This window comes from Manacus candei, unplaced genomic scaffold (assembly GCF_025592945.1).
Source record: "Manacus candei isolate 608988 ecotype Guabito, Panama unplaced genomic scaffold, ASM2559294v1 h1tg000040l, whole genome shotgun sequence".
Lineage (NCBI taxonomy): Eukaryota > Metazoa > Chordata > Aves > Passeriformes > Pipridae > Manacus > Manacus candei.
Genome location: NW_026138088.1, coordinates 935,489 through 957,121, shown reverse-complemented (window position 1 = coordinate 957,121; position 21,633 = coordinate 935,489). Strand labels below are relative to the sequence as shown.

Genomic DNA, 21,633 nt, shown 5'->3' with positions numbered 1-21,633 from the left:
GGCCCCCTTCTTTAATCAGGGCACAGGAATGAGAGCACGGACAGGTCAGAGCTGGGCTGAGCACCCATTTGGGCACCTACCAGCACAGGAAACCCCCCAGTGGGTGAAGAGGGACCCCCAGCACCAGCTCCTGGAACCTGCCAGCCCTGGCACCGCTCACTGGTATTGGGTATCTCTTCGAGAGGCACCTCAGTGACAGAGGCACCAATAACTCATCGTTAGGGGAGAGGCTGCTGTTATTTTATGGCCGTCGTTATTTCCTTCCTATTGTAGCTTTTAATTAAAATCTATGGGAGGCAAATAACTGCTCCCTCTGCATAATTGCAGGGAGTAAATTTTATTATATAGAAAAGAGGTTTTAATTTTTAATAGACTTATTTTTAAGTAAGAGCAACACTTCGAAGGGATCTGTGAGCCCTGGTAACGTTATCAAAGGCAAGAAGAGGAACAAAGACGGGTTTATTACGTGTTCCCCATAAAACTGTTATTTTAGGGGAGTTTTGTGCTTCCTCCTAATGAGAGATGAATTGCACTGACTTCGTTTGCTGTAGGAGGAAAATTAAAATGAAACTGATAAGAGGCCCAGCCTCTAGCTGCTGACTTACCTCCCAATTATAAATGAAAGCTCACAGGCATTCCAGAGACGGGGCTTGATGTCTACATTAATTATAAATAAATTATCTACACTTAATGTTTAAATGAAATTCCAGATAAAGCTTTATATTTAGAAAAGCGTTGCATCAGTGCATAAATATTTATGCAAGGGGTCTGGGTGAACTGCGGCTGCTTCGGCGTGACGTGGGAGCGGAGTAAGAGCGGGCAGCCCCAGCTGGGTGCCCAGGGGAGCGGCACTGAGCCTGCCAGAGCCAGGAGGGGAGTGGGACAGTCGGGTCCCAGACCTGACACATCACTGCTGTCTAGAGAGGGGAGGTGATGGGACCCATTGTCAGCCTGACATCGGCCACGTGCAGAGCAGCAGCACTCGCTGCCTGTGGCCAGGGTGGCCAGTGACGGGGGGCGTCCCACACTCCTGCATCTTTTTCCAACCTCCAAGACTCTGTGGCCCTGTGCCACGGGACCCCTGAGATAGGCAGTGCTGAAGCCAGGGCAGCAAGGTCTTTAATGCAGCCAAGGTCGAAGAGGAGAAATCTGACAGGCCCCAGCTCAAAGCTGTGTGGGAAAACAACAAGAGAGTAAATAAAATTGATTGAAATTGTTCAGCCCCAGTCACCTGTGTGGGAGTTCAGCCGAAGTCCAGAGAGGATCCAGCATCCTGAGCAGCCACTGCCAAGGTGGGACAACATCCCAGCCAGGGCAGGGCATCCTGGCCAGGGCAGAGCATCCCTGCCAGGGGGAGCATCCTGGCCAGGTGCACACATGACCCCTCAGCGAGGGCCAGGCAGGCAGAGCTGGGTGCAGTTGGCCCAGAAGTTGCAGCAGGGTCACCTTTGGTATCGCAGTGCTGCACAGTCCTCATTCTGCAACAGGAGCAGTATCTCATTTCTTCCTCAATTAGCTCCTGATTATCAGTGTCCCAGGGCCCCTTTCCAGTCTCTGTTTAATGCACCATTAATAATTCATTTCTCAGATAGCAAGAACGCAGTGCGAGGTTAGGGCTTTGTGACTAATAAGTACCAGAGCAACCCTCTTCTCCAAGGGACAAATGAAGGGAACAAAAATAAAGTGGAAGAATCAAAGATAATATGTTTTGTGGCCTTTAATCAAACACTGGATAAAGGGTTTGATTACTCAGGTGAAGAACACACACGCACACTCCTCCTCGGTGGCCTCAGGCTTCTGGGCTCCCACGCCTTACCAGCACCATCCCCGTCCGACTGCCTTCCCTGACACAGAGGGAAACTGAGGCATCTCCAGGCAAAACTGCGGCTGGCCCACACTGCCCTCCTCCCAGGGTTGGGGATTTAGGTGGCTGGAAAATCCCAGGACCAGATTTCCTGGTGCCCGGCAGAGCCAGCGCAGCCGCCGAGGAGCCGCACGCGCTCTGGCAGCTGCACATTAAGTGTGACGGGTTTCTGACAGATCCAATTATAAAGCCAGGTCTCAGCAGAATTGCAGCCCTGAGATCTAGTGCATGAAATTTTGTTTGGGAATTTTCGGATATTGCAGCTTGTGCCGCGGGTCCCCACAGGCCCCAGACTGTGCCAGCACCTGCCAGCTACCCCTGGGTCTCATCCCCACCGTGCTGAATCCTCTCCCTGCTGCATCCTGCCAATGCCCAGCCCGAACAGAGTCACCCAAAAATGGCAAGGAGGAGAGTGGCTGCCCCCAGAAGTGCTGAGGAAGGGAGGATCTGCAGCCCCCTCTCTTCTGCCCCACAGAGAGGTGCCCCGGGATTGACCCTGCCCTTGCACAGCCACTTGGACCATGCACAGGCTACAGGCTATAAATCACTCACCTCCCAGTAGCTGAGGATCTGCCCAGTCCTTTCCGCACAGTCCTCAGGACGTTATTTTTAGCCCTTTCCTAGAAAAACGAGGTGGGCACACGTGGTGGTCCTGTCCTTGGCTGACCAGGGACTTGGCTGCCCTGGGAATACTCCTCAGAGGAAAGTGGCCAAGAAACCTCCAGGGACCAAGAGACCTGAGCCAGTGAGGACACAGGGATGTGAGTCCAGAGCTCTCGTGGTGCTTTGGTCCTAAGAAACATTGAGTCTCTGTGCCAGGCATAGGGCTGCCCTGCCCCAGGCAGAGCTGCACAAGCTAATTCCATCAAAACCCCTGGATTAGGGGGTTTGTTTTATTTTCCTTAGGTGACTGAGAGCGCAGTGTTGTGCCCCGGTGCTGACAGAGGACCTTGGGGTTGCAGATGGGCAGGAAGCTTGGGACGAACGCTGGCAGCCTGCAGCACCACCACCATCGGATCAGAGATGCATCACTGGCCCCTGGCTTGGGAACCTGGAAGCTGTTGGGAAAACAGATTTGCTTTTACACCCTTGAGGCTGTTCCATCCTCTGCCATCTGCAGCTGAGCCCAGACTGGCAGGAGGAGCCAGGAGGACAGTGCTGGGGTGGCTCAGTGGCTCAGGGGGGCTGGGATTCTCCCCAGTCCCAGCTTTTGTGCCCTCCTGTGGGCACCCAATGAATGGCTGCAGACCCCAACCCCAAGCCCATATGGCCCCTGTGCCCTGGCACCTCACAGTTGGGCAGTGGGCAGGTGGGATCCCCCCAGGCACAGGCTGCAGTGGGTACCTGAGTGTCATGCAGCAGGAAAACCTCCCCAAGCCCCCTGGATCAAGCAGCCCCCAGTCTCGGCATCCTCATCCCTGTGCCCCCGCAGTGCCCTGGGCACGTGCCTTGCTGTGCCATCAGTTCATCTGGCATCACCCGCCACATGCCAGGGAGCTGTTTTAACCTAAGCAGAATAAACCTGCAGTGATTGTATTTCCTGCCTCCCTCTCGGGGCACGAGGGAAATTGTTTGATGCTAATCCCCTTGTTTAATCCACCAGCATCCTGACATGCGAACAGTCAGGATTAGCTCCCGGCGGGAATCGTTCCACTTGCGGCCGTCGGAGCAGGACAGGGATGTCCCCACACAGGCTCCGATGTGCTCCTGGCGACAGAGGACAGGGGATGCAGGAACAGTGCAGGGAGAGGGCTTCTGGTTTTCAGGATCAAATTCCTCCACCACAAGCACTTTTCACCAGACTGGAATTTCTCCTGGTACAGAGAGGGAGGCTCCAGTTGTCCTGGGAAAGGTCACCTCAGGGGCTGATGTGCTCCCAGGCTCAGGGACAGATATTGTGTGATAGCCAGATTTTCAGATGTGCCTGGGAAGCAAAATTCAGTCCCCATCCCCCTCACCCATAACGCCACCAGGCTCACCCTGCTGCTGCCTAGGCCAGAGCCATGGAGCAGGATGGAGCCTCCTCCAGGGCAGGGCTCCCAGCCTCGGGCATTGCTTTGATAAACGTGCCTGGGATCCTGCTCTGGCTGCTCTGCGCCCTCCTTGATGCAGACCTGCCCTGGATTTCGAATTTCAATTTGTCTGACTTTATCTTCCAGCCTCAGTTCTCATTATTCCTCTCTCTGCCAAGTTAAAGAGTCCTTTAATACCCAGTGGTTTTCTGCCCAGGAAGGTACTTGCACGCTGTAATCAAGTCACATCTCAGGCTCCTTCCCGATAAGTCAAACAGGCTGAGCTCTGAGTCCCACTAAATACCAGGCTCTGGAAAGAGCTGACCAGAGGCACTGCCAGGTGGAGGAGCCTGAGGTTTTCGAGCTGGTGCCTTGAGAGGGGAATCGGTGCCTTCTGACACACTGATGACAAATGAAATGAGCTGTGAAAAATAAATCGCTGCATTGCCCTGACTCCGTGAGCACATCTGGCCGCCGGGGGCACAGGGAGGTGCTGGGGGGCAGAAGGCCAGGGGGGCTCCCGGGGCTGTGCCCATCCTGGCAGCCTGCAGACCAGGGGAGAACCCCTTCACAGTGCTTCTGCCAGCAGAACTTGCTGCAGCAGCTGTTTGCTGCGGGGCTAATGGTGCCCATCTCTGCTTACGGGCAGTGAGTTATGACGGCCGTAACGTAAGTGCTTCGGGCAGCTTGAGATAAGCCAAGGTGCTACAAGCCACAGACTTCTTCCAGCCTGAGAAGGCAGGCTCTGAAGGATGCTGGCCTTGAAGGATGCTGGCTCAGAAGGATGCAGGCTCTGAAGGATGCCAGCCCTGAAGGACACTGGCCAAGGTCGCAGCACCGATCGCTGCAGCTCGGCTGCTCCCTGCTGCCAGGCCCAAGGTGACTGAGCCCCTGGGAAGGAGAAGCCAGATGGGGCTGGAATTAAAGCAGGGACACAGAGGGAAGAACAAGCAGAGGGTGGATACAGGCCCACCCTCAAAACCCACAGAGTCCCACAGAGCAGTGCTGTCCTGCCTCTGTATTTTATGGGGTCAGCTGCACCCCCTCAAAAAGGGGCAAGTTTGGATCAATGTTGCAGAAACTCTGTTTTGGGACACCCAAGTGGACAGCCAGATCCATCAAGGCTGGGGAGAGGTTGCACCACCCACTGCTGCAGGCACACACTGGGGTAACTCACAGCCTGGATTCTCCAAGCACAAATCAGGGCAATTTAAGCTGAGCAAAACGATCTGAGGTCCCTGAGGGAGGGATCTTGCCTGGGGAGCGGGAGGAGAGGCCATCCCATCCCACAGAGAGCTACAAATAACTCAAATGCCCTCATTACCCAGTTTCTGGTGAACAGGAGTTCGGTTTCGTGGTTCCCCCGGGGCTAGTTCCACCTGAAAACGGGCTACGAGTGCCTGACACCGGGGGAGCCTCTGGCACCAAAGTCAGGCAGGAGCAGGACACTGGTCCCTGCACGTGTCCTTGCCCTTCTGCCGCTCCCCGCCACCCCCGGAGCCAGCCGTGACCCGCCGAGCATCCGCGCTGTTCACCGGCGTGGGAGCGTCCCTGGGCCGGCGCTAATATCTGTGGCCGGATCCCGGAGGAAAGGGCCGGGGCGGAGCGGCAGGTGGGAGCCGCGCAGCCCCCCCGGTACCTGCCGGAGCATCCCCCGGCCCCCACCGCAATATCTCCCGGTTCCTCGGGCATCCCTCAGTCCTCCCCGGGTCATCCCCCGATTCCCCGATTCCCCGATCGCCCCCCGGTCCCGTCCGGTCGCCCCCCGGTCCCCGCGCATCCCTCGGCCCGGCCCGGGGCTCCCTCTACCGACCGGCGGCGGGACAGCACGTGCGGGCGCGGGGTTCGGGGCTGCGCAACCCGGTACCGAACCCCCCTCGAGGCCGGCCCCGAGTCCCGGTCCCGGTCCCGAGTCCTGCCGCAAGTCCCGCGGCTCACCCAGCCCCCGGGTGGGATGCAAAAGGCTTCCCAGAGGGGCCCAACTGGGACAGAGGGGACCCCTGGAGCCCCGCGGGAACCCCTAGGGCTGTCCCGGAGAGGTTTAGGCTCGTTCTGGGCCGCGAGAAGTTTCAGTTTTAGGTGGGTGGAGTAGTATCGGGACAGCCCCACAGATACCACTGTCCCCTGGGGACCCCTGTGCTGCTGGCACGGGGTGTAGTGGGGTCTGACTCTCCAGCAATCAGGGATCTGGCTCTGGTGCAATGTCCTCCCCCTCAAACCCACCTGTGCCCAGTCAGCTCTCACCATGAGTGACGCTGCCAATGTGCCACTTTAGTCCAGTGTTTTTAATGGAGACCCACCAAATTCACAAATCAGAGCAGAGAAGTGCTGGGCCATGTCCTGGGCCCAGAGGAAAGGGCTGGTAATCCTGGCAGGGTTGCAGAGATCCCCCTGAGTCTGCAGTGTGGGGGGCAGGAGGGGAAGGCAGGGGCATGGGGAACAGCAAAGGGTTGCAGTGGTTTCCCATCCCACTGTCTCATCATTTCTGTGTGGGTGCAGCAAAGCTCCTTAGGTAGGCACAGGCTCTGGTGAGGCATGTGCTGCAGCAGCTTGGTCCAGCAAGGAAGAGAGGAATGAGCCGTGGCTCTCTGTCCAAGGGTTCCACTGTCCCTGAAGGTGCCCTGTGAATAGTCCTCTTCTGGACAGAGCCTTTGCTAGAAGGACAGGCCTTGAGTGTCACAGCAGTACTCCAGGTAGTCGAACTCCTTGATGGGGAATGTCACTGCACTCCACTTCTTGTACCTCCTCTTCTCTGCCGGTGTCTTCACCACGAAGTTTTTGATGGAGAGGATGGGCAGCTTCACCTGGCGGTACAGCATCTCCATCCCCCAGTCCTGTGTGGGCAGGGAGGGGACAGTCACACAGCCCACATGCAGCATCCCCAGGCTGCAGGGCCACACATGCAGGGGTGGGGCAGCTCCTTGCTCCCAGGGCACATCCCCCTTTGGAGACAGCCTGTGTCCATGTCCCCCAGCACACATGACACGAGCACGTGCAAGGGGGACACAGCTGCATTCCTCAGCCGGGAGCTGGGGCACAAGGCACAGCCCTTCCTGCCCCTCCAGCTCTGCCTGGGCTGCAGCCCCAGGGGAATTGTGGTGCTCACCTGGCTGCACTCACTGCAGGAGATACGGCAGCCGGGCTCCCAGTCCTTAAAAGTCCGCTGGAACTGTATTTTCCCAGAGGAAATTCTGTAATACAACCTGCAAGGAAGGGCCCGACAGACGCTAAGGACAATGGTCCAGGGGACACAGACAGGGCAGCACAGACACTGCTGCAGTCACACAGTCAAAGTCCCCGTGAGCTCCCTTGACCGGGGTCCCCAAGAAAGAGCTGGCAGCAGAACGGTGCCACTGCCCATCTGCCTGCTCACCCCTGCCCATGCCAGGCTCCTACCCGAAGTTGGGGTTGACGTTGACGTGGTGTATGCCCTCCACGGTGCGGATGTCGCTGCCGCGGCACACGGCCGTGCCACAGCTGACACAGTGCAGGTAAACAGCGTCCGGGTCGTGCAGCTGCCGCCGCTCGCTGAGCCTGGCCTCCTTCATCAGCCAGGTGTCTACGGCCACCCGCTGCAGCTCCCGGATCTGCAGAGGGCAGGGGGGACAGGGGTCAGTGCAGGGCTGTGGGCAAGGACAGATGGCAGAGATGACAAGATCCAGAGTCATGGAGCGATGCACCATCCCAGGAGCACAAGCCACAGGGTAGGATGGGCAGGGAAGGATGGGACAGACACATGTTGTCCCATGCCCCTCACACAACCCCATCCTAGGAGCTGGTGCTGCCCTGGGGCACAGCAGGCAGCCAAACTCAGGGCGTAGAGGCAGGCACGAGCTGCCTGGCCCTCCCAGTGCCCAGGGCAGAGCCCAACACCCACCTTTTGGCGGTACTCCTGCTCGGGCATGGCTTGCACCTCCTGGATTGCCCTCTCCATGAGCTTCACCAGGTCCTCGTTGAGCAGCTCTCGGGACACCTCTTTGCTGTTGGCTTTGGCGAGGATGGAATAGACACTGTTCTCAGCACGGGCACGGCCCCGGGCCTGAAGTGCAAGGAGCCAAATGCTTCAGTCAGCAGAGGAGGGACATGACTGGCCCCTCTGTGCCACCCTGTGAGGATGGAGCCACCTCTGCCCTCCCCTGTGCCTTGCCAAGCAGATGTTCTACCAGGGGCTGGGCTCATCCCCAGGGCTCTGTCAGCGGGCGAGGAATGCAAGAACCCCCATGTCCCACCCCCATGGCTTTGGGGTATCCCAGCAAGGGCCAGAGGAAGCCCAGGCAGCACCTGCATCATGGCAATCTCATTGGTCATCAGCCCATAGCGGACCACAATGTTGCACTCAGGGATGTCCAGGCCCTCCTCGGCCACGCTGGTAGAGAAGAGCAGGTTGAGGGCTCCCTCACGGAACTGCTTGATCACATCTTGCTGTTCATTCTGAGGGGACAGGGGTGATGCTTCAGCAGCTGTGCAGGGCTCTGAGGCCCTCACAGCACCCACAGCATCCCCGAAACATGAAGAGTGGGGTCCTGCCCACCCTCTGCTCACCTGTGTCATGTGTCTGGTCTGGTTGCTGTAGCCAGCGCCGGTGAGGACGGCGGCCCTGATGTGTTGCCCACGGAGCGTGGCCGTGCCCTGCAGCCAGCTGAGCAGGCTGTGGGCACTCTGCCGTGTCTTGGTGAAGACGATGCCACGAGAAGCACCCAGGGGCTGGAAGTGATCCCGCAGGATCTCCTCCAGCTTGCCCAGGCTGGGGTTCTCATAGCGCTGGTCCCCAGCAAGCGCCTGCAGGATCTCCCTGTTCTCTGTGCAGGCAAGAGGGGTGTCAAAGGGACTCCCCGTCTCCCAAATGCAGCCAGCACCACTCCCCTGCAGGCCCTTCTGTTACCCTCAAACATGGTGGTGAGGAACTGTTCGGTGGGGTCCTTCGCATCCCTCTCAGTGCTGTAGAACTGCTGGAGGCACTGGAAGGCGTCGACCGTCCGCACGGTGTCGTTGATCAGCAGAGCGTCGTTGTACTTGCGCAGGTGCAGGGCACACGCCCGAGTCTTGCGGCAAAACATCTCCGCGGCTGGCAGGGCCGGGGGGCACCGTGGTCACAGCCCGTCCCCGCGGCTCGGCCCCACCACACCCACACTGCCGCCCCCTCACCTCTCTTCTCCAGCTCCACAACGCGCTGCTCGTAAATCTGCGTGCCGAAGTCCTGTGATGAGTGCGGCATCTCCATGTACCAATGGATCTGCTCCATCACCTTCTTCAGCCGGTCGCCAAAGGGGTCCTGGGAGCAGGGAGGGGCTCAGGACCCAGAAACCGTAGCTGTTTGCATAGCGGGACCTGGACAGTTGCAGGATGCCCCGGCACCAAAGCTCTGGGTCAATTGATTCCTCTCACTGGCCTGAGCGAAGCGGACGGAGGGATGCAGCCCCCCCACTCAGCAGAGCTTGGGGGGGTCTCATCTTCCACCCAGCAAGCAGCCCCATGGCTTTGAGCAGCCGCCCCTCACCTGTGCTCTCTCCTGGAACAGGTCATACTGCTTCCTGGGTTGCGGGATGTGGCTCTGCAGCTGCTGCACCTCCTCCTGTGCCGATGTGATCTTCTCAGTGTCCAAGTTGGCACAGATCTGAGAGGCAAAGACCCCACTTCCAGCCATAAGCCCACCAGCCCAGGACAATGCAGCATGTGGTGCTCGCTGACACTCTGGCAAGTTTAGGAATGTTCCCCTGGTCTGCCCAGCACCTGAGCATCAACCCCCATCACAAGGAATATCCTGCTGTATCCCTGGGGAAGCTGTGCCAACACAGGATGGGGGGCACAGGACCCACCTGCAGGATGTGCTCTACAGCCCCCTCGAAGGAGGTTGCCCCCCCAGTGCCAGGGGATGCCGTCAACCCCAGGACTTGTGGAAGGTCCTGCTGTCCACTGAGCTTGCCCTGGAGATATCTCAGCATGATCTTGTTGTAGACAGAGTCCTTGTGTGTGTGATGGCACTCGTCTATCACCAGCAGTGAGAAATCTGTGCCAGACCAGGGAGGGGAGTGGGGTGAGATGGGGGCTCAGCTGGGGGCTCAGCTGGGGGCTCAGCCAGGGTCTTGGGACCAGCAGGATGCGGGATCCAAAACCCACCTGTCAGGTCCACCTGCATGTCCTCTTCAGTGCTGACCAGCGCATTCTGCAGGATCTGGGCTGTGCAGATGACAACATCACTCTTCTTCACCAGGTAGGCAAAGAAGACCTTGTGGCTGGTGTCTCCGCTGATGGACGTTACCTTGAAGGTGTCCTGCAGTGCGTGGAACTCCTTCTCGACGTGCTGGTCCACCAGGTGCACCTGCGACCACAGGACCCCGCTCAGCGCCGGCCGGGACCGGCACCCGCGGCTCCCGCTGTCCCGGGGCAGGGCAGCACCTTGTTGACCAGCACGGCCACCTTGCCGCCCCGCCGGCTCTCCAGGTGCCGCCGGCAGACGTGGACGGCAACGCGGGTCTTCCCGGCGCCCGTGGGCAGCCAGACGATGCTGTTGCGGCCACGCAGGGCCGGGGCCGCCGCCTCCCGCTGATACCCCCGGAGCTCCATCCCCCGCCGGTCCGAGCCGTGCCGCTCCGGGCCCCGCCGTCCGTGCCCCGCAGCCGGGAAACGAAACCGAAGGCGGTGCGTCCTGCCGGTCCCGGCGGGGCGGGGCCCAGCCAGGGGGGTCCTCGCCGGCCGCGCTGGGGCCAACCGAGCCGAGCCGAGCCGAGCTGAGCCGCCCGCCCAGCCCGGGAACCCCCCAGCGAACCCCGGCTGCGAACCGAAACCGAAACCGAAACGGGGCGCGGCTCCCACAGCCCCCCCGCACCCCGACAGCCCCTGCTCCCTCGCCTCTCCGCGACCCCGGGGCAGCACCGTGCACCCCGACCAGCCCCTGCACCGCAGCTCTGCCCAGTGTACCCCAGCCCATCCGCGGGGCTCTTCACGCTCTCCCCATCCTGAGCTGTTCCTGTTCCCCTCCCCAGCACAAACACCCCCAGAACACCCCACGCTGTCCCCCCACCCACCGCGCTGGGGTGAGCCCCAAGGAGGGAGCTAGGGCTGCACAAGGACATTTATTATTAAAAAAAAAAACAAACAAAAAAACCCGAAAAACCAACAAAACACCAGTCAAGTGGAATGGGGGTGAGTGGGGGGCAGGGAAGGGGGGGGAAGGGGCACAAGGAGGGAGGTGAGCAGAGGTGGCTGCCAGCCTGGGCAGAGCAGGGGGAGCAGAGGCCAGCACAGCACCAGGGAGCCCCCTGCCCTGGCACTCAGAGGGGCAGGACTGGGACTGGAAGCACCCCCTACCCCTGGCTGGCAGAAAGGGCAGGTAGGATGTACAGGCAGGGACAATGGATGTACAGGCAAGGAGGAAGTACAGGCAGGGAGGGCAGACCTGCCCCAGGGGGAGGGAATAGCTGAGAGGCAGCAGGAGCTGGGGGTGCAGGGCAGAGCCCCCCTCCCAGCAGGAGCCTGGCCCAGGAGCAGCACCGCTGCGGGCAGCCCAGGCACAGGGCTGACCCCGCCGTACATTCAACACAAGGGCAGGGGCTGCCTGTGCGTGGACGGAGCGGAAACCAAAGCACTTGTGTGCCCCTACCCTGTCACAGGGAGCCAGGGCAGAAGGCACGACCCCAGGGAGGGGGGACACGCCAGGGTCGGGGGGGGTCCTACACCCCAGGCTGAGGCAGGAACTCAGTGCTGCCCCTGCTCCAGGAAGATCCTGATGAGGTAGCTCCAGCCTCAACCCTGCTCCCTACAAGAGGCAGCCAGAGCATCTCAAAGTTAAAAGCACCAGCCCCACTGGCCCCCTCACCCCCCAGAAAGGAAGGTCCAGCTCCCCAGGCTGCTCAGCAGCACCAGTTCCTCCAGCAGCTCTTGCCCATGGAGTGGGGTGGGTCCCACAGGAGCCCTGTCCCTCCCATTGGGTGGCTGGTGGCCATGGCAGGTCCAGGCCAGCCCCCCTACTTGTCGATGAGCCCTCCCTCCTTGAGTTTGAAGTAGAAGAACTTCTCCAGGGTGTTGGCACACTTGCAGTAGTCGCTGTCGGGCGGGTTGTACTCGCGGCAGTTAGTGATGATGCGCTGCAGGTCAGCGATGAACAGCTTCTTGGTGACATAGTAGCGGTTCTTCAGGCGCTCGGTCATGGTCTTCAGGTCTGGGGGTGGGGAAGGGTCAGGACCCCGCCCCAGGCCTCTGCATCCCCAGCCACAGAGCTGGGCACCAAGCACGGGTCCCAACTCATCCTTTTGTCTGCTGGGCTGTCCCGGGGCTCCCACCACCCCAAACGTGAGCCCCCAGCTCAGACCCCACAACGAAGGGGGGATATCCAGCCCCCCCACCATCCTGCCCCAGGGGACCAGACACAGCCACCTACCGATGGGGAAGCGGATGATTTCATAGTAGTCTGGTGCCTCTGACTTCTTCACTGGTTCCATGAAGGGCCACGCGCTGGGGTGGGTCTGGGGAGAGGCAGGGGGCAGTTAGAGCAGCGAGCATACACAGCCCCTGCCGACTCCAGCACACAGGGGTCCTGCTCCCCCTGCGCCTGGGTCACCCTAGCAGCCCCTGAGGGCAGAGCCCTGCACAGCCCATCCCAGGGAGGCAGCTCTGAGGGCTATGAGGAGTCATGCACCCCGGAGTGAGGGTCCCGTCCTGCCCTCACCTTGATCTGGGCCAGGAGGTTCTTCAGAGTGTTGTAGAGTTGGTCCGGGTCCTTCAGCTCTTTCCTGCAGGACAAAGCCAGCACCTGTCAGCCTCTCTCCATTGCAGGGCCAGGCAGTGCCAGGAGCAAGGGGCAGTCCAAGCTCAGCCCCCAGTCCGGCTGCTGCAGGACGCCCACCCCCTCATGCAGCACTCACCCCTTCTCCTTCCCCAGTGGTTTCCATCCTGTTTCTCCTGGAATACAAGTGTCAGTGTCACCATGTTTGCCCTGCAGCCATGGGCAGGAAGGACAGAGCCCTCCTGTGAGACCCCCCCCACCAGGACTCACGGATGCCGGGGACGCTCTCGATGGGGATCTGCCGCACACCTTCCTTGAAGCAGGTGAGGCCTGGGTAGACCTTGCGGATCTGTGCCTGTTTCCTCTCTATCAGCTTCTTGATGATCTGCAGGGAAGGGCGTTGGAAGGGGGGAGATGAGCAGGGGCTGCAGGGAGCTATACCCTGATGTGGAACCCCACAGACCCACCACCCAGGGCCAGAGCCAACCCCAGCCACTGTCAACACCACCAGTGTCCCCTCTCTGCCCTGTAAGCCTGTTCCCAGGGCTAGCACAGCCCCACACCTCTCCCCTGCCTTTGGGGGGTAGCTGGCAGCGCCCACCTGCCCTCCTGCCCAGCCCTGGGCTGTACCTCCTTCTGCTTCTTGATGATGTGGGAGAGCTCGGTGTAGGGGATGCGAGGGTTCAGCTCACACTCCATCAGGGTCGCCCCCTCATAGTCCTTGATGTAGCCCAGGTAGCGGCTCTTGGGGACCTTGATGTCCTTGGAAAAGCCCTAGGAGGGAGGGGACAGATGGAAGGGGGCAGCAGGGCAGCAGGGCCAGTGGGGGCTTGCCCAGGAGAAGGAGCCCACCTGCTTTTTGAAGTAGCCGATGGCGTACTCGTCTGCATAGGTGAGGAAGTAGAGGATGTTGTGCTTGATGTGGTACTCCTTCAGGTGGTTCATCAGGTGCGTCCCATAGCCCTGGGGGAGTCGCCGTGAGACAGGGAACCCCCAGGCAGCCCGAGTTGGGATGCACAGCCCCCTACCAGCATGGACATGGTAGCTGGAAGAGGTCCTGGAGCAACTACCACCATTTGGGGCTGGACAGTGGTGAGTAGGTCTGGCTGCCCAAGGGGCTGGGGCACCCCTACTCCATCTACAGCAAGACCAATCTGTTCATGCTGGGCTGCTGGGGACCCTCACATGCACCCACCCCTCTTCTCCCCACTCTCACCTTCACTTGCTCGTTGGAGGTGACAGCACAGAAGACAATCTCCGTGAAGCCCTGGGTGGGGAACATGCGGAAGCAGATCCCCCCGATCACTCGGCCATCCTTGATCAGTGCCAGGGTCTTGTGCTTCCTGCGGGCAGCACGGCCGAGGGTGAGGAGAGCCCCCCAGACCAGCCCCCCCGCGCCCCTCAGCCACGCACGGGTCAAAGACGAGGCGAGTGATGTACTCCTTGGGCATGCGGGGCAGCTGGTGCGAGAAGACGTTCTGCAGCCCCACCAGCCACATCAGGATCTTCTTGTTGGACTTCTGAGAGAGGGAGTTGCCGATGACGTGGAACTCGATGATGCCGCGCCGCTCCTCCAGCCGCGCCGTCTCGTCCCGCGCCGCGTTGGCCGACAGCAGGCTGGTCTGGGGGGGCAGGGTGGGGGTCACTGGCCCCGCACAGCTGCTGTGGGGGGAGCCCCACTCCACCCTGGCACACTGAGAAAGAAGCTCTGTGGGCCACAGAGAGCACCGGAGCCACCTCAGCATCCCCAGCCTGTACCTCGGGGCCCAGCATGGCAGCGGGGTCCGTGATGGTCAGCATGACCTCGTTCACCAGCTCCATGGGGATGTCTCCCATGACACGGATCCGCTTGGCATCCTCCAGTGTCAGGCTCTCGGGCAGCTTCCGCTTCTCCCCTGGGAGCAGAACAGAGCGGCACATCCAACACCAGGAGGGACCAAGGACCATTCCAGCTCTGTGACACAGGCTCACGCTGGTCCTACCTGGCAGGGGCTCCGGTGCACTGGCATCCAGGCTGGTAGCCGAGCTGCTGCTGCTGAGCTTCTTGCTGAAGAGCGGAGTGGTGGGCACGGCAACAGTGCTGACTGCAGCTGGAACAGACCCAAGGTGCCCATGACAGCCAGAAAGCACCTCGTCACGCCACGGCAGCCCAGCCACTGCCACCACCATGGCTCACCCACACCTCGGCCCTTTATCCCACAGCCACCAAACTGGGAGGCTGCTCCCCAAAATACCTGGGCGAGACACCAGCTGGGCACCCTCTGTGGCTGGCACCGTGAAATCAGCCTCCCAGATCGGAGAGTTCTCGCCGTAGATCTCCTCCTCCAGCATGGAGAGGAACCTGGCAGGGAGTGGCACGTTGGTGTGCAGGGGTCCCAAGGGAGGAGCCCCCTCAGTAGTCCAGCAGCCACCCCCACACAGGGCACCTACTTGGGGAAGTGGGTGAGGATCAGCGTCCGCTTCTCTGGCACCAGCTTGTCCTTCTCCACACGGAACTTCTCCAGCAGCTGCCGGCGGGTGACCGTGAAGATGGACTTAAGGAGGCTGCGCCCGAAGACGTGGGTGGTCTCGTAGCGGGGCAGGCTGTCACAGCTCTGTGGCACGTGGCAGTAGCACAGCCACCTATGGGACAAGAAGGGGCTCCAGTGACCGGAGACTCCAGAGCATCCATATCCCTCCTGGGACAAGGCTGCCAGGAGGGGAGCAGGTGGATGGAGGGCATGGTTGACATTTGGAAGCGGTGTACCCACTGGATGCCGGCTCTCCTAAGGGACCAGCAATCTGGGAGAGCTGGGGAGATCCCGGAGTCAGACCTCAGGGTGGCTGGCTCAGCACCCTCCCTGTCCTCACCTGGTGTAGTTGACTTTGTAGGTGGCCACATCGTCGTTCTGGGAGCGCTGCCGGAACTGTGACGGCGTTTCCAGCTTCCAGTAGTTGAGGCAGAGCAGGAACATCTTGGAGAGCTCGTACATGGTCTGGCGCTCCTTGGGCGGCAAGTGGCTGAACTTGTACTGCACAAAGTTCAGGACTCCCTGGGGAGGGGATGGGGTGGTGGGAGGGTGCCAGGGACTGCTCTGGGCCCTTCTGTGCTGCTTCCCGAAAAGCGAGGGGACCATGCAAGAGCAGCAGAACACAGGACAAGCTGTCAGGGCAGTGCACGAGCCTGACAGCAGACTCACCTGCTCAATGTTTGGTTTCTCAAAGGGAGGGCTCCCCAGGGACCCCTCGACCACAGGCTGGCTCATCTGCAGGATGCACTTTCGCAGCAGCTACAAAGACACCACATGGTCACCACAGGCCCAGAAACCGGCTGCTCCAGCAGTGGTGGAGGTGGCCAAATGCTGCCGTGGGGCTGCTCTGATTTCCACAGTCAGGAAGGCACCAGGGTCCCCCTAGGAGCATGCTCGTTCATGCCCCAGAAACCCCCCTCCCAGGAAATTCCAAGCCAGGAGAGCAGTCGCTCCAGGACAGGGTCAGCATCCCAGGTCTCTGGTTGGGCTGTGGGACAGCTCACAGCCACAGCTCCACCCCCAGCAGAGCACGAGCAGTGTGACAGCAGCCCCAGCTCCCCTGCAATGCCCAGGGACTCTGCACAAGCCCCCCCGGAGGTGGGGCAGTGAGACGTGCCCAGCCCCAGACGCACCTTGAACAGGTAGAAATACACCTGCTTGGTGTCCGTGTCCTCTTCCTTGTGCACGGACATGAAGAGGTTCTCCACATCCACCACCATGCCCAGCAGACGGTTGATCTCCTCCTCTGAGACGTTCTCCAGGTGGGACACGTGGTCCGCTGTGCCGGAGGGAAAGCCGTGGTGAGACCGGGGGGGGGGTCAGCACCACTGCCCTGCCCAGGGGTCCCGCAGTGGTTACCCAGCGTGTGGCCACAGCTCCGGCAGGGCTCGCTCAGGTTGGTCACCGGCTGCTGCAGGTCCATGCGGGGGGCTGTGGGGGGGTTGGGGTTCTTCCAGCCATTGCACTTGCAGGCGTCGTTGGCCTGGGACGAGGGACAGGAGTGGCCGTCACAGTGGCTGCCATGTGCCAAGGCAGCCGCCTTCTCGGGCCGAATGATTTCCCTGGTTCCCACTTAGCCCTGTTGACCCACATCAGCTTTTCTCAGCCCTCACCTGGCATCTCCCACCACTCCGACACTTCTCTGCGTGCAGCCCCAGGACCCTGCAGTGCCTGCCCAGGGATGTCCCTGCATCTCCTTCAGACAACTCAGTGCCCTCCTCCTGCAACCCCTGCCCGTGCACAGCCCAGCACTCCCTCCTGTACCCCATGTATGGCCCAGCACCCACTCCTGCACCCCTTGCACCCACCCTCTTGCCCCCCTGAGCCCCCCTCCTACATCCTATACCCATAGACGTCCCTGCACCCCCGCCTGCATCCCCCACCCAGGTCAGCACCCTCCTCCTGCATCCTTCACCCATGCCCAGCCTTGAACCCCCCATTCCTACATCCCCTGCACCGCCCACCCATGCCCGTCCTTGCATCCCCCCTCCTGCGCCCCCTGCGCCCCTCTCCTGCATCCGCCACCCACGCACAGCCTTGAACCCCACCTCCTGCACCCCCTGCCCCCCCGGTCCCGGTGTCCCCCACCTTGCAAGCCGAGAAGACCCCCAGCTTCTCCAGCTTCTTCCCGCGGGGGAACCCCCGCACCTGCGCCTTGCGCTGGCTCGCCCGCTGCTGCTGGCTCAGCCCGGGCCGGGCCGGGTCGCTGGACCCCGCTCCTCCCGCCGCTACGCCGCTTCCCCCCGCCGCTGCCGCCGTTCCCGTGCCCGGACCCGGCGGGGGCCGCCCGGGCTGCGCGGCCTCCGGCTCCGCCATGCCGGGCCCGGCGTGCGCCCCGCGCTCACTGCGCCTGCGCGCCGGGCACGCCGGGAGCCGTAGTCCGCTGGGGCGGCGGAGGTGGGGCCGGGGCTCCCGGGCCGGGCCTCCCGGGGTCGGTTCACGTCACCTGCAGCCCCGGCAGGGAGCAGAGCAGAGCTCCCGCCCGGGTTTGCTGACGGCGCTAACCGGCCAAGGAGGATCAAGGTCCGGCCGCGACGACCCACGGCGACAGCCTGTGCCGGGGCGGTGCCGAGCCATCGGTGCCCAGAGAAGCGCCCCAGTCCCTCCGGTAACCGGTACCGATCCCGGTCCGGCGGCGCACGACCCCGCGGACCCCTCCAAATATGGAGCGTGGTCACGCCCCCTCTAAATATGCTATATGACCCCTCTCCTCCAAATATGGGGTGAGGGCACGCCCCCTCTAAATGTGCTATAGGACCCCGCGCTATTCTCCATATTTGGATGTGGTCACGCCCCCTGTCCCTCGCGGCCACGCGGGGCGTGGCCAAACGCCCGGTATGGCTGTGGCCCCGCCCCTAATGATGTAATGAGGTGGCCCCGCCCCGTGGTCCTTTATGGGAGGTCACGCCCATGCCCAGGAGGGGCGTGGTTTGGCGGGGGCGGGGCCTGGCGCCGGGCCGACCCGCGGGCAGCGCCTGGAAGGTGCCAGCAACGGGGGGCGGCCCGGGGGGTGCGGGCACAGCTCGGCACGTGGCCCAGCAGGCACCGCACGAGAGTGTTCCCGAAGACGCGGGTCGGGTGTCCGAAGGCTGCCCAGGGGGATGCTCAGGACCTGCCGGGGATTCTCAGCACTGCGCACGGGCTGGAAGCCCCTTGCCCAACCTCCTCTGCCAGGGCAGGGCTGGGGAGAGGTGCCAGGGACATGCCCTGTGCCAGCACAGCCCCACTTCCCACCCTGCCATCCCACTGCGTGGGTAGAAGTAGGAGCATTGCAAAGCACAGGGCTGGGCACGACCAGAAACACAGAAATCACGCAAATAAAAGTCAGGAATATTTATTACATATAAAAAAGCTGCATGTTCTGGGCAGACACCACCCCCTGGGCCATCGCGCAGTCCCAGCACGGTCCCGCTCTGTGGCCAGTAGCTGCCCCATCTGCCAGGCTCAGCCCGGCCCCTGCTGCTCCCCATCACGCCTTGGCCCGTTCAGCTCCATCATCAGCGCTGGCTGCTACCTGTGCCACCGCCGGCCCCATCTGGATGGGCACATTCCTCTCCGGAGCAGCCGGCAGGGCCAGCTTGGGGGCCTCGATGCGGAGCTGCCCGTCCTTCGACAGGGAGCAGGTCAGCGCCTCGGCGTCCACCTCCTCAGGCACGTCCCACTCCCGCTTCAGCACCTCGTACTTGTAGGAGAAGGAGCCCTTCTCATCCGTGCTCTGCGTCTCCTTCTGCCCCACCAGCACCACCTTCCTGCCCACCACCTTCACCGACAGCTGCTCGGGCGCAAAGTCCTTCACGTCCTGGCAGACGGAGAAGCCGTCCCCGGAGCCCTGGGTCAGGGCTGCGCTGGTGCTCGGGGCGATGCCGACCCGCCCGGGGCTGCTCCCAGTGCTCAGGTACTGCTCGACGCTGCTCATGAACTCCCGAGCCCTTTCCATCTCCAGCCGCATCTCCCGCTCCAGCTCGGCGAAGAGGGTGCCTGGATGAGGCCAGAGGGTGCGGACGGGTCCCAGCCACGGGAACAGCGAGCTGGACATGGGCGGCATGAAGTGCAGGCGGCAAAGCATCTCTGCTCCCGGCAAACGCTCCGGCTGTGCTGTGTCTCTGCTCGGTGCAGCGGCTGTAGCGGTGCTGGGTTGGGGCCAGGGAGCAGCGGGTTTTATGCTCCCCTGCCCAGGGGTGTGCCCCTTCTAGAACGCTCTCTCCCACGCACCCTCCTGGAGCCATCGCCTATTTTTGAGAGGCTGATTATCCACCAGCCAAAATAGCTGTGCCTGTTTCTGGGGACGAGTCACACGCCGCAAATAGGGAGCTGCAATCACCACTGGGAGCTCGGGTTTCTGCAGAGCCACCGTGATGCAGCAGCACCCCCCGGCCCCCAGAGCCCTTCCCTGGCCCCCATGCTGGGGGCTTGGTGGGGCCAGGCTTTGCAGTGCCAGGAGCACATCCCTTTGGCCAGTACAGGGACAATCCCACCTCTAAAACAACGTGTCCCTTGTCACCCTCTGCCAGACATCTCTCACACTTTCTGGGACCCCCCGTCCTGTCCTGTCACAACCCCTCAGCACCCCACTGTGCACCCTGGCTCCTGGTCTCACCTGGGGGGACCTCCCTGAGCACTGAGGGTCCTGCAAACAGGGAAGGGGGCAGAGGGGCTCTCCTGGCTGCAGATGGGGGAAATGGGCCCCAGGTAAGGGTGGGAGGAAACAAGCCCGGCCCTGCTCCCTGCCTGGGAAATGGAAAGGGCACAGATTTTTGGCAGGGGTGGCTCAGGCATCCCACACAGAGGCTGAGGTGATGCTGCTAATTATAAGCCAGGAGAGCAGAGGTGCAAGAGTCAGGGCGAAGGTATGCCGGGCACGACGTCAGCAGCGCCTCTCCTCACGGGTGAGTAACAAGAATGAGCTGGAACGGGCTGGAAAGAGCTGAGCTCTTCTCCCGAAGGTGACGTAATTTTCGGGACGAGGCCACGCCTCCAGCGGACGGGAATAAAAGGCTCCGCCGGCAGCAGCGGGGCAGAACGCTTCCAGCCCACTGGAGAGGGGAAAGAAGCAGCAGCAACAGCAGCAACAGCAGCAGCAGCGATGCTTTGCCGGATGCACCTCGCACCATTCGCCTCCAGCTCCCTGGCCAGCCGTCTGGGCACGGTGAGGACCCTCTGGCCACACGCAGAGACCATCTTCACTGAGCTGCAGCAGGAGATGGAGAAAGCTCGGGAGTTCATGAGCAGCTTCGAGCAGCTTCTGAGCAACCACGGAGCCATCGCAGCGGAGCGCGCCCCGAGCACCAGCACGACCCTGGCCCAGTGCTCCGGGGACGGCTTCTCCGTCTGCCAGGACGTGAAGAACTTCGCTCCCGAGCAGCTGTCGGTGAAGGTGGTGGGCAGGAAGGTGGTGCTGGTGGGGCAGAAGGAGACGCAGAACGTCGACGAGAAGGGCTCCTTCTCCTACAAGTACGAGGTGCTGAAGCGGGAGTGGGACGTGCCTGAGGAGGTGGACGCCGAGGCGCTGACCTGCTCCCTGTCAAAGGACGGGCAGCTCCGCATCGAGGCCCCCAAGCTGGCCCTGCCGGCTGCTCCGGAGAGGAATGTGCCCATCCAGGTCAGCCCTGCAGCCCCACAGCCTGGACCAGCCTCTGAGGACGGAGCTGCAAGCAAAGCCCAGGTGTAACTGGATGGGACCCCATGGCCACGGCAGGACCGGAGCAGACAGGAGCAAGTCTTGGGTTTAAGCCCAGACAAGCTCCATCAGCAGTGATGTCATTTTTTTCACTATACTGGAATGTTTTTGTATCCAATAAAAATACTTTTGCATAGAACCTTCATGTACTCTCTGGGTGTTGATTGACGGGGAGGCTGCGCCCTGCTCTTGCCTCTGGAGCTGTATGCACAGAGAGGGAAAAACGTCTCGCTTCTCAGGGCAGCACAAAACGGGGTCGACAGCAGCCCCAGAGGGAGGGAAGGGATCTGGGAGCTCTGGGCTGCTTGGGGAGAGGGGTAGGCAGGAAGGTCCCAGGCACAGAGGCAGCCCCACTCACCTGTACCACACTCACCCCTTCCTTACACTGCTGTCAGCATCCACTCCAGCTCCCCAGCCCTGGCCAGTGCCACAGAATGGTGAGAGAACCACCCTGGATGGCCCAGCTGGGTGTGGGTACAGCTATTGTACCCACACTTTCCCCCCACAGCTTGGTGAGGGGCTGCTGGAGGCCCCCTGAGCTCTGAGCAGCAGGGAGGGAAAAGCCCAACCCCAGGCAGTGTGAGTAAGCACCACAAACGCCTGCGCTCAGGCCCGGGCAGGCAGCAGGTATGTGGGGCAGGCACACCTGTTTATGCTAAAGCTGCTCCCACAACAGACAGCCCATTCCAGAGACACACCAGGAACAGCAGTGGGTCCCCAGCCCCAGTACTGAGCCCCTGCTCCTGCAGCAGTGAGACCCTCCTTAGGGCACTGCCAGCATCTTCACAGAGACTAGACCCCAAGTCCTGGAAGGAGCCAGGAAGAGGAGCCAGCAGATGGCAACAGCA

The 21,633-nt window shown here is 61.6% G+C and overlaps 4 protein-coding genes across 5 annotated transcripts; 1 reads left to right on the top strand and 3 right to left on the bottom strand.

The window, feature by feature from the left end:
• Window positions 1-4,647: 4,647 nt before the first annotated feature.
• On the bottom strand, window positions 4,648-10,850 carry DHX58 (DExH-box helicase 58). Of its 2 annotated transcripts, XM_051794720.1 has the most exons (14): window positions 10,273-10,850; window positions 10,136-10,195; window positions 9,994-10,053; window positions 9,693-9,883; window positions 9,374-9,490; window positions 9,022-9,148; window positions 8,759-8,941; window positions 8,419-8,675; window positions 8,158-8,307; window positions 7,754-7,915; window positions 7,273-7,463; window positions 6,983-7,079; window positions 6,121-6,710; window positions 4,648-4,767 (listed from the first exon to the last, which is right to left on the bottom strand). In XM_051794720.1, exons 1-13 carry the CDS (start codon window positions 10,802-10,804, stop codon window positions 6,531-6,533), a joined length of 2,307 nt encoding a protein of 768 aa, XP_051650680.1. In that variant the 5' UTR covers window positions 10,805-10,850; the 3' UTR covers window positions 4,648-4,767; window positions 6,121-6,530. The 2 variants fall into 2 exon arrangements, with proteins under 2 accessions (XP_051650680.1, XP_051650681.1); XM_051794721.1 differs by having other exon boundaries at window positions 9,994-10,195; window positions 10,273-10,509.
• A 117-nt stretch (window positions 10,851-10,967) lies between these two features.
• Window positions 10,968-17,463, bottom strand: KAT2A (lysine acetyltransferase 2A). The gene is made up of 18 exons (XM_051794562.1): window positions 17,197-17,463; window positions 16,468-16,591; window positions 16,242-16,387; window positions 15,778-15,867; window positions 15,449-15,630; window positions 15,029-15,220; window positions 14,833-14,939; window positions 14,581-14,688; window positions 14,357-14,493; window positions 14,012-14,220; window positions 13,815-13,941; window positions 13,451-13,561; window positions 13,229-13,372; window positions 12,869-12,983; window positions 12,738-12,774; window positions 12,542-12,605; window positions 12,254-12,338; window positions 10,968-12,034 (listed from the first exon to the last, which is right to left on the bottom strand). The coding sequence occupies exons 1-18, from the start codon at window positions 17,422-17,424 to the stop codon at window positions 11,841-11,843; spliced, it is 2,400 nt and encodes a 799-aa protein (XP_051650522.1). The 5' UTR covers window positions 17,425-17,463; the 3' UTR covers window positions 10,968-11,840.
• Window positions 17,464-18,426: 963 nt separating this feature from the next.
• LOC127474108 (heat shock protein 30C-like) lies at window positions 18,427-19,326 on the bottom strand. The gene has a single exon (XM_051794560.1). It carries the CDS (start codon window positions 19,172-19,174, stop codon window positions 18,578-18,580), a length of 597 nt encoding a protein of 198 aa, XP_051650520.1. The 5' UTR covers window positions 19,175-19,326; the 3' UTR covers window positions 18,427-18,577.
• A 681-nt stretch (window positions 19,327-20,007) lies between these two features.
• LOC127474109 (heat shock protein 30C-like) lies at window positions 20,008-20,924 on the top strand. Its single transcript, XM_051794561.1, has one exon. It carries the CDS (start codon window positions 20,192-20,194, stop codon window positions 20,774-20,776), a length of 585 nt encoding a protein of 194 aa, XP_051650521.1. The 5' UTR covers window positions 20,008-20,191; the 3' UTR covers window positions 20,777-20,924.
• Window positions 20,925-21,633: the final 709 nt, after the last annotated feature.